This window comes from Dromaius novaehollandiae, chromosome 4, assembly GCF_036370855.1.
Source record: "Dromaius novaehollandiae isolate bDroNov1 chromosome 4, bDroNov1.hap1, whole genome shotgun sequence".
Classification (NCBI taxonomy): Eukaryota; Metazoa; Chordata; class Aves; order Casuariiformes; family Dromaiidae; genus Dromaius; species Dromaius novaehollandiae.
This window is the reverse complement of record NC_088101.1, coordinates 64,144,650-64,154,517: the sequence shown is the minus strand read 5'-3', so window position 1 is coordinate 64,154,517 and position 9,868 is coordinate 64,144,650. Positions and strand designations below refer to the sequence as shown.

General features: G+C 35.6%; 1 protein-coding gene across 3 annotated transcripts in view; it reads right to left on the bottom strand.

The window, feature by feature from the left end:
- Positions 1 to 962: 962 nt before the first annotated feature.
- ARAP2 (ArfGAP with RhoGAP domain, ankyrin repeat and PH domain 2) overlaps positions 963 to 9,868 on the bottom strand; it is a 128,096-nt gene continuing 119,190 nt past the window's right edge. For all 3 annotated transcript variants that reach the window (XM_064511327.1, XM_064511328.1, XM_026093712.2), the window contains 2 exons: positions 8,921 to 9,052; positions 963 to 4,607 (listed from right to left, as the gene is read on the bottom strand). In XM_064511327.1, the coding sequence (XP_064367397.1) occupies positions 4,245 to 4,607; positions 8,921 to 9,052 (495 nt within the window). In that variant the 3' untranslated portion in view covers positions 963 to 4,244. The remainder of the gene's footprint in view (positions 4,608 to 8,920; positions 9,053 to 9,868) is intronic.

The window sequence follows — 9,868 nt, the reverse complement described above, 5'->3', positions numbered from 1 at the left end:
CAGATGACAGAAACAGTCTGATAACCAATTATCTCACACTGAGCCAGTTCACTTAGGAAAACAGGATTTAAAAATAAGAAAGGTGACATGAGAGGGACAGGCTCCTAACAAAGTCTCTCAACCAGGGACACACCTTAACCGCTGGCTCATGCAGGCAATACCAACATCCTCAGCAGAGTGTAGAAGTTTTTCTCCAACTCAGCAACTCAGAGTTTTTCACAATGAAAAAACAAAAATCAAAGATACCAAAACCTCCCCAAGAACTGAGAAAGTCTTTGGGGATATAAACAAATTTCCCACTCTAGACAGATTCTTGGATACCATCCACAAAACCTTATAATGCAGAGATTGTGTCTCATCCTGAGTGACACAGTAAAGTAGAAGCTCAGCATAAAAACACTCTGCAGATCTCAGATGGTCAAACCAACCCCACGTTGAAGCAGCCTCTGCTGAGGCACCAAATCCATTAGTCAAATTGCTCTTTTCAGTTGGCTCAAAATAACATCTGGAAACAAGATCTGGTTCAAAAAAAGATTCCAAAATTGTAGTTGATATTCAGCTCAACTACAGGGAAAAAAAAAAGAATAAAAAAGATAAAACATTCTAACTGATAATCTTTTGGGTTTTGCTTTGGTTTGCTTTCCTGGCTAACAACAATTAATAAAAAGTTATTCCCTCCTCCATCCCAATAAATGTGTAGAAATACATAAAACAGATATTATGTTAAAACAATTAGTGTAAGTTATTCTAACATGTCAGCTTTACACTTATGATGACTGCAGGAGTCTAACAAAGTAACGATGGACCTGAGATTTACTGAGTTTTTAACCCTAATCTTCTCACTGTTACAAGCCCATGCATACAACCATATCCATGCCTCATTTAACTTCATTTTGCAGATGAGAAAATAAATACTTCCCAGGCTATTCAATAGCTTTACAATGGAAAGACACAAAGAAACCTTTATTATTATTATTTTTATTGACTTATTTTCTGAAGAAATGCCATCACCTAGTTAAGAGAAGTAGCATTCATTCAAAGAATTACCATTTATTCTCTGAAAATTACACTCCCTTTACCATTCCACAGCATGGCACAGGAACAATAGAAGATCAGCAGCCATTAAGGTATTGCAGCAACCACCACATTTATTCTTCAGGTCTTAAATCAGTCTGAAATGTGTAGTGCAACAGTGATTTAACAGGTAATTGGTGCAAATCTCTGATCCCTATTCAAAATGATTCCTTACAAATTTCACTTTTCCCATAGAAGTTTTCTGTAAGTTAACACTGTCGCCATTCACTGTGTCTCTGTGTATGTGTGCATAACTGAATACACATACACATATATAACGTGTGTATGTATACACACATACAAAACCAAATGCATGTAGAAAACATTAAAACAGTATTTTCACTGAGGATTCAACAGCTTTAAAGACAGTGCAACTGTAATTGAAAACTAATCATTTAAACATATTGTAGTAAACATCTTTTCCCTTTGATTTTAAGGCCCTTTAACAGCAGCCATACAGATACTATATCTGTGATCTGCTTTTGAAATAGAACAAGTCTTTTTGTAGTCCATAGGTCCAATACAAATACACAAAACTTTTTCTGTATTGACATGTTCACGCCAATGCATAAAACCCTTCCACTGCTTCATTTATTCCATTAGTGTAGGGCTTAAATGATGCAGGGGGCTTTCAGCAGTGAGGTGAATGCCATTCTTAACAACCCAATGAAAAGATAATCAATACAGCAACCATGACTCAATACTAAAAAAAATTTGCAAATAAATGTCTAAATGTAAACAGTACATTCAGGTCCAGCCTCAGACAGAAAGTAAAGTGACTTCTCCCAGTGGCATTAGGCCCTGATTCAATCCAGCATTTAAGAATGTGCTTAGTAACATTAAGCACTAGCTTTAGTCAACACAATTGAAATTCAGGCTTCTATGCTTTCTTGAGCCTGGGCCTCAATGATTAGAATAGGCTCAATTACAAATTAAGAGTAACAAAACAATCAATAGTGCACTGGGAAAGTAAAAATGTACAAGCTTGTTTCAGATTTAACAACTGGTCAAATGTGATAAGAGCAAAGTGTGAAAGACTAAACTTTGCCAGTGCTACATTCCAGAAGAATAAATCTGAAACACTATAAAGCATTTGATTTTGCTCTCACTTTCCCTCTACATCCTAGCAAAGTCACCAAATACATTGAGTAACTTGCGTAATTTCTTCAACCAAACAAACTTCTTCCCAAAGAAGCTACTCAGTGCAACCAAGAATGGAAGGAACTGATGTGAGAAGTGTTATGACATCTGTGACTACCAGAAATAGGAGAGGGGATGAATGAGAATACTGCTTCTATATGGGAAGAAATTCAGTGGCAATATAAAGCATTTTCAAAAATATCTTAATAAAATCAAATGTCATTGATGTTGATTAAATTGATTTTTTCCTCTGAAATACAAAGGACGATTTAAAACAATTTCCAAGGAAACAAGATAAATTTTTTGTTCCACCCTAACAGGTTTGGACAATTACACTTAAATTTGACAGATGAGTAAAGGTGTCAGTAAGCTCTTAAACAGTCACAAAGAAAAAAAAAAAGAAAAAGAAAGAAAGTCGGTGGCAAAGCAGAGTGGCTAATGAGACCACAAAAGGGACAGCGGCAAAAGCAAGCAGACGCTGCTGTGCATGCCCCCACTGAGGAAACGCGGCAGAGAGCTCAGCATCCTCTGTCCTGCTGCCTAGCCAGCCAGCACCCGTCTCACTTGAAGAGCCCAGCACAGTGCTCCCTTTCGTCTATCCAGCTGTTACGAAGTAAAAAAATCAGGATACGCTGCAAGAGAGGAAGGAGGAAATCCCATGGGACAAGTAAAGGTGAGAGCCACGAAACTGAAGAAAACAAAGCTTCTTTTCATTGCTCACATAAACAAAAACAAATAAACAAAGTGACAGATTCTCATCTTTAAGCTTAAGGAACTCCCAGCTTAAAAACCCAAGCAAGTAGCTGCAGGTGCTTGCTGGAACTGCTCGCCTACGTAGGCGGAGAGCACAAGCGTGAGGCGGTCGAAGGCTGTTGTCCCAACCTTGCGACCTATCCTCACAGGCCGAAGAATTACAGCAGCAGCACAAGCACTGCATAGTCCCTGCGAGCAGCATATTGCTCGACCTTGTCCTATTGATAGAGGAGAGGTTAATCTCCTCGCACGCTTAGTAATTGGCACTCCTTAACTGAGTGAATTAGTACCCTTTTGATGGATGTATTTGTGTGGAGACCATTTTTCCTGAGGAAATTTATTTTTCATGGGACTATTAAATATTCATCAGCTAGCAGCAACTTTGTTAGCACCAAACAAGCCACATCCAGACACTGACCTACTGATGGAAAAGTCTGCCTTCCTGACCCTGAGCTACCCAGCTCCTATTTATAAAATTACTTCAATCTGTTGATCAAAGAGATGATGCTATCTTTCAAATTCATATATGCATTAAATTAAATGAAGTTGCTTGGAAGAATTCTTTTTGCCATCCTCAGTTCTTTTTTCATTGTCTAGGTGCCATAATCAGATGTACACCATATAGACACAGTTCTTAGTAAGAACAACTAATACACTGTCTTATCTACTACATCCCTCCCATTTTTGATTCTTTCACAGGCCAATCTGGCAGAGGACAAACCTATGGAAAAAGACTCATTTTATTCCTAAATACAGAAGAAATTACATGTAAAAATTACTCTTCAAAGCAGATAAGCTACTTATTTTTATATAGTGTTAGGCAATTAAAAACATTGCAGACCAGTGCTGTGAATTTCAGTGTGTATCTCTTCTTCCTTCCAAAAATATTTCTTCAGGACTTACAAGATGGTACAGAATATAAACAGAGCAAAAGCTTTTACTAGTGCTTACAATTCTTACATCTAACTTTAAATCTGCATTAAGAAATGATGGACAAAACCCTGGTACCATTGCACGGAACAGCAAAAACTTCCAAATTTCTGAACTGTTACATAATCAGTTCTCTCAGTTCAATCTTAAATTATAACATGGCATAAGCATATACAAAATCAACAGCTGCATGAAAACAAATTATACTTCCTCCTCACTGTACAAACTGTACACTTCAAAAAAGACTACTTTTTGCCTGTATGTGTGTGTGTGTGTGTATATATATATGTATATATATATATATATATAAATACATATATTACTTTTTTTTTTTTAAACTTAAGAAATCAGCTGGAAGTTTCATCATGAAGTGCTCTGTTTTTCTGCAGCACCGTATTTAGTTCCTGAATCACATTTGATGGCAATTTGTTATCCTTATCCAAAGTAGTCTTGTTTGTTTTGTTCTTGTTTTTCTTCAGTGCCTTTGTTTCCTTATACGGTCTTTGGCGTTCGTCAGTCCTACCTACACCTATGTCCTCCACACAGATCAAGCTCCGATGTTTTTTTGCTTGATTTCGCACTTCATCCTCCTTGCGATCCAAACACTGTGCCACAATAGATGCTTTTTCTTTCAAGTTTTTTCTTTCTTCCAGGGAGTCATCTTCATGATGCTCAACAAGTCCTGGTTTCCCAGATTCCAATTCTATATTCTGAGCAAATAAGCAAAGAGAAACAAGATCATTCAAATTAACACAATATTCAATAATACTTAGATTGCAATTTTTGCTTATTAGTTTCACATAACAGTTTAAAAGAAGAATCAATTTTACTGAAGAGCTGGGATACCACAGTTAATAGTTCTAAATTCCCACAATTTGTGCTATTATGATTCAGTAAGCATATCTGCTCACATAGTGATACTTCTGAAAATTACATAAATTTACAAATTAAATGCACTGTGACAGTGAATGAACTGAAGACATTCATTTTCAGATATTCACAATTTGATTTTTCATCCTATCACCGTAGATAAAATTTAAACTTTTTACAGCAACAAAACACAGCAGATCACACAGACTTCACAACTTTACAGAACTCTAAGTCAGACAGATGGAACTGATAATGTTGCCATTTTGATTACTTACTGCCTGAGCTAGATGAATGTACAAAATGCAACTTTACACTATACATACAAACATTCTCAGCAGCTGCTCAATGCTGCCCGGTAAATTCGAAAGACTTTGTCTGCTTTTTCAAATTATGCCTACCAATTTTAAGTAATGTACTGAGAACTCAGCTAAAACAAGCTGATGGCAATACAACTGTTCCATATTGGTGTCTGTTTTCAAATTCTTAGGGTGTAGGAAATGAAAGGTAAATCAGCAGCTATTTCTAAATTAGCAAGTAGCGTGGCCTACTAGAAGCACATCTGCACAGTGAAAGAGTACTGGGGACCTGACATCTACACTATACCCATTTCAATACACTTTAGACTAACTTTAGCCTTTTCCCACAGACTGAATGACTGAATGCTTATTTGTGTACATTAGATATAGTCCTGGAGAACAACTTCCAGTTCAGTTTCATCTGAAAGAAATCCAAGTTCATGTGCTCCAAGATCATCTCATAATACGAAGTTACAGCAACTATTGGAAGATCTGCTTTTAAAGCACACTCCTGATCCAGAGTAGAAAACTCATGTAGATATCTAAACTAGCTCCTCTCTTCCTAAAAGAAGGTTTAAATATATTTCATGTTTGCTTTAGCATGTATGAGGTATCAAGATTGCATGGGATGATTTGCTCATATGCTATGGGTGAATGACTCCCAAGCGAACAAGTGCCACACAAGAATGAGGAAGAACGAACTCAGGTGCCCCTCAGCTTTAAGCGCTTTCCAGTAGTCAACAAAGATGTTATACATGAAAGAAAAAATTCCAAAACCTCATTTTCCTCTAAAATTACAGGCTCTTCCACAAATGGAATGACCTGCCTACTGTCACACTATGAGCAGACATAATACAATAATTCCTCTAACATTTTTGTTTGCCTTTTATTTGTTTTAAAGTGACATTGATTTCTTCATGAGGTCAGCACATGCAAGCCCAATGCAAAAGTAAGTGTTAATGCAGCAAGTTATTTTCCTTCCTACACAGCAACTAATAAAATATCGAATGAGTTTCCAGCAAAGAGATCTAAGCTATAGAGCAAAGTCTAAGCTTATACAGTATCTTGACATTTCACCTGAACTAGGATTTGTTCAATAACAAAAGCAATAACACAAGCATTTGGACCATGTAAATCACATCACTTTTAACTCAGAGACTGTCCCAATGACTCTTGATTTGGTGGAAGGCTTGTTCTGCCTAATCTTTGGAAAAGGTATCATTTTCCATTTCAGATAATTTCTTCAAACTTGCGTGAAGACGATAAGTGTGAGGTCACCCACTGATCAGTGATTCATGCTCAATTAAGAGAAGTTATCTATGGTAATATACGCACAACATGTGAAATTTAAATTCATTAATATTAAACATTAACAAAACATTTGGTATTTAGTCCCTTTAAAAAAAATGCAATAGCACATTCTAAGCTATAAATTAGTCTTTAAATTCACTCTGGAGCAATAAACTTTGTTTACAGCATTTTGTACATCACATTTCAATTCTGCATCTTCAGAGAAGAAGAAATCTGACTACATTTCCCAAAATCAATATAGTTGTCTTGCTAAACAGTGTATAGCAAGAACCCTTCCCCCTGCTGGGTGTTTCGCAGGAAAGTTTCTTTTAAATGAAAATAGGAACAGACCAAATACAACACTGAAATTTAAAGGATGCCTCCTTTTCTGAAATAGTCTAGTATACTGGCATATATTCCCTTGACACAGACTACTACTACTCAACATTCGGAACTTTTTAAGTACATTCAGTATATACTGAGAACATATTCAATTGATGCAGTCAAATCCTGTTTTCCAAATTGAACTGAAGTAAGTAGAAGCTAGTAGAACAGTTACAGTATTACCTTTCCTTACGAATAGCATGTCAAGACGATGTGCGATAAAAACACTGCCATATCCAATTTCCTAATAATATTATTTCTTAATAATATGTGATCCTCTGCCTACTTTTTTTAATACAAAGATACTCTATAAATTATACTGCCAGACTCCATACTTTTCTCCCAATAATCCCTAACACAAAAAGCAACAATTTCATGTAAAGAAAAGCTGTTTTGCCTCTTCAGTCCCTTAAGCAAATAATGGGTAAATAAATTGATAATAATTTGTATATCCAACTGCATTTTTTCCTTCTTCTGCACATTGCCAGCAAAAACCATAGAACAAATCTATTCACATCTTTCACTACTCTTAAGGCACCCTGTTTCTTTCAACATGCTACACAGGTATAATCTATTAAAATTCAGTATGATATTTGATCATGGCTTTAAAAAAGGAGAAATTTTTCCTTGTACCTCAATCTTCCTGTATTGTAAAACAAAGTTGTATAGACTTAGTGCAAATATACAGCAGTGTATTTCTAATTTAGTTAAATGATTCTATATATGAAACATATATATTTTATATGCACTTCTTTTCATGTATGTAATGAACGGTGCAGAAATAATGGAAATCTGTTGGTTCTATATTTTTAGGCAGTTTCTTAATTATACAAGTGATTTACAACTTTCTTTATTACATGTTTATTTTGTTAGCACACAATAAAACTACTTCCAATAAATATCAATGCAAAAAGAAAAAGAAAATCTATAGCTTTTTTAGCACAGATACTAAACTCCTCTATTGGTTACACTGCTGTGTAACATTTCTCCTGACTGAGTTATATCATGTACTTACTTACGTCCTACCAGTCTTTCATTATTCATTCCAATTCTGACTTTCCATCTAAATAAGCATTAATTTATATTTTCCACTATAGAATTTGGTCCCAAAATTCCTAAAGTATGCAAACACCCTTTGCATAAGTCTTGTCAAGATCTACTCATGGCACAAATAGTGAAGACAGATTTTCTACTTTCAAGATTAAATGCAGACCATCTCTGAATCGCAGTGTACTAAACATTAGAGTCCTTGATAATGGAGCACAGCAACACCATCAACAAAAATCAGAAAACCTTGCTAGCACGTAAAGATATTAAGGATTTTAAATTATGAAGTTCAAAGTGCAATAAAATCTTTATCCAAGAAGCTCTGAATTTGTACCTGTCTCAAAGAACTTACAACACATCTCAATTGCACGTCCAGAATCAAGCATAAAGGACAGGTAAAAACCATACTTAAAGTTGTGAAATTTTTTTAGTGCCACAGCCTACGATTTCCTTTCATTAATTTTTTTTTTAAAAACGCAAACAGTAGAAGAAACTTAGAGTGGTAAAAGTATTTTACCCAAGTAGTGTAGTGACACTCAAGTCACTCACAGACATTCTGCAAAGAGTAGTAACGAAACCCCATCTGTGCTCCTCTTTGAGACTAATAATACTACAACTTAAAAGTATAGCAGTTAGTTCCATCTGAGCTTTCCCATTACATACAGAGTATCCAACTAAAACTGCACAGTTATTCTGGCAATAAGAAAAGATACACACACGTAGGACAGTATTCAAGGACTTATTAAAATAAATAATAATAAATAATAATAAATAAAATAATTCGAGGATTTATTCAAAGACTGTTAAAATAAAACCGTAATAATGTGCAATACATTTCCAGGCTAAGTCCTATTTACTTCTAATGAGCAGTTCTTGCTCAAAAAAACCAAATAACAATCCACCATGAATTTACTGAGCAGACAAGAATCTGACACAAGACTAGGTCACACTGCTTTTTATGTTAAATTGTCCTAACTATTCTTTTAATGGAAAAACAAGGGAATTGTCAATGGTATTGACAGTAGAAGCATCAACATTTTACATTTATCCAGCTCTAGAGAGTTCATTATTCCTGGACCACTTCAAAGTACAGCACTGTAGTTAGAAGTTCCACAACAAGTTTAAACCCCATTTACCTCTGTACTCCCTCCGATTTTACAGGTGTTCTTCCCCTGTTGAATGGGAATTAGTGGTAAACCTCCGATCTTCGGACTTTTAGTTATAGACTGTTTTCGTGCTTTTCCAGCAGGTGGCCATATATCTACATACTGAAAAAGAAAAAAAAAAAAAAAAAAAACCATCATTTTTGGCATGCAATTGCAATTTCAAACTAACCACCTTGGTAAAGCTGTCTACCATGCCACATTTTGTCTGCCTTTTATGAGAGAAGGGGGAAGAAGACTACAGTCTTAAAATTATGTTAATATTTCATAAGTGCTGCACAATACTGAGTGAACAGAACTGAAAAGACTCTGTACAACTGTCATGCATCAAACATCTTTCCTCCATGCTATGTATCAAAATAATTATCTACTAGGAATATAAAATGTCATCAAAAAGAAAAATACATCCACTTGATTTGCAGTTTCTAAATTCTAGGTGAGTACATTTTCAGGAGTCCCAGTAAAAGTTTCTGAAATAAAATAACAACTAACCCAATTTGCAAACAAGTACTTCAACACTTACGTTCACAATTTAGGAGAAAATGCTTATTGCTTATCCTACAATAACAACATGTGTTATCCAGAATGGAATGACTTTCTGAATGCCCAACAAATACAACCTACACACCAACAGATCTGGCTACAATAACAGCTTTTGCTTTGGCTCTACTGAAACAGGTCTGTTCTGGGGAGAATGCCAAAGTGTGCAACTTCATCCTGAGTGAAAACATGGCTTGGTAGAGGAGGGAAGAAAAATCAGTAACTGAACATTTCAAATGAAACGCTAAAAACTCTCCCTGGAAAGGACCTAGAATGAACTTTCACCAGCAGATCATGCAGAATTTCACATACAGATATTTGAGCATATGTGCTCGAAGCTCCCCAGCTCCTCTGGTGAAGCTAATGATAACCAGAAAGACA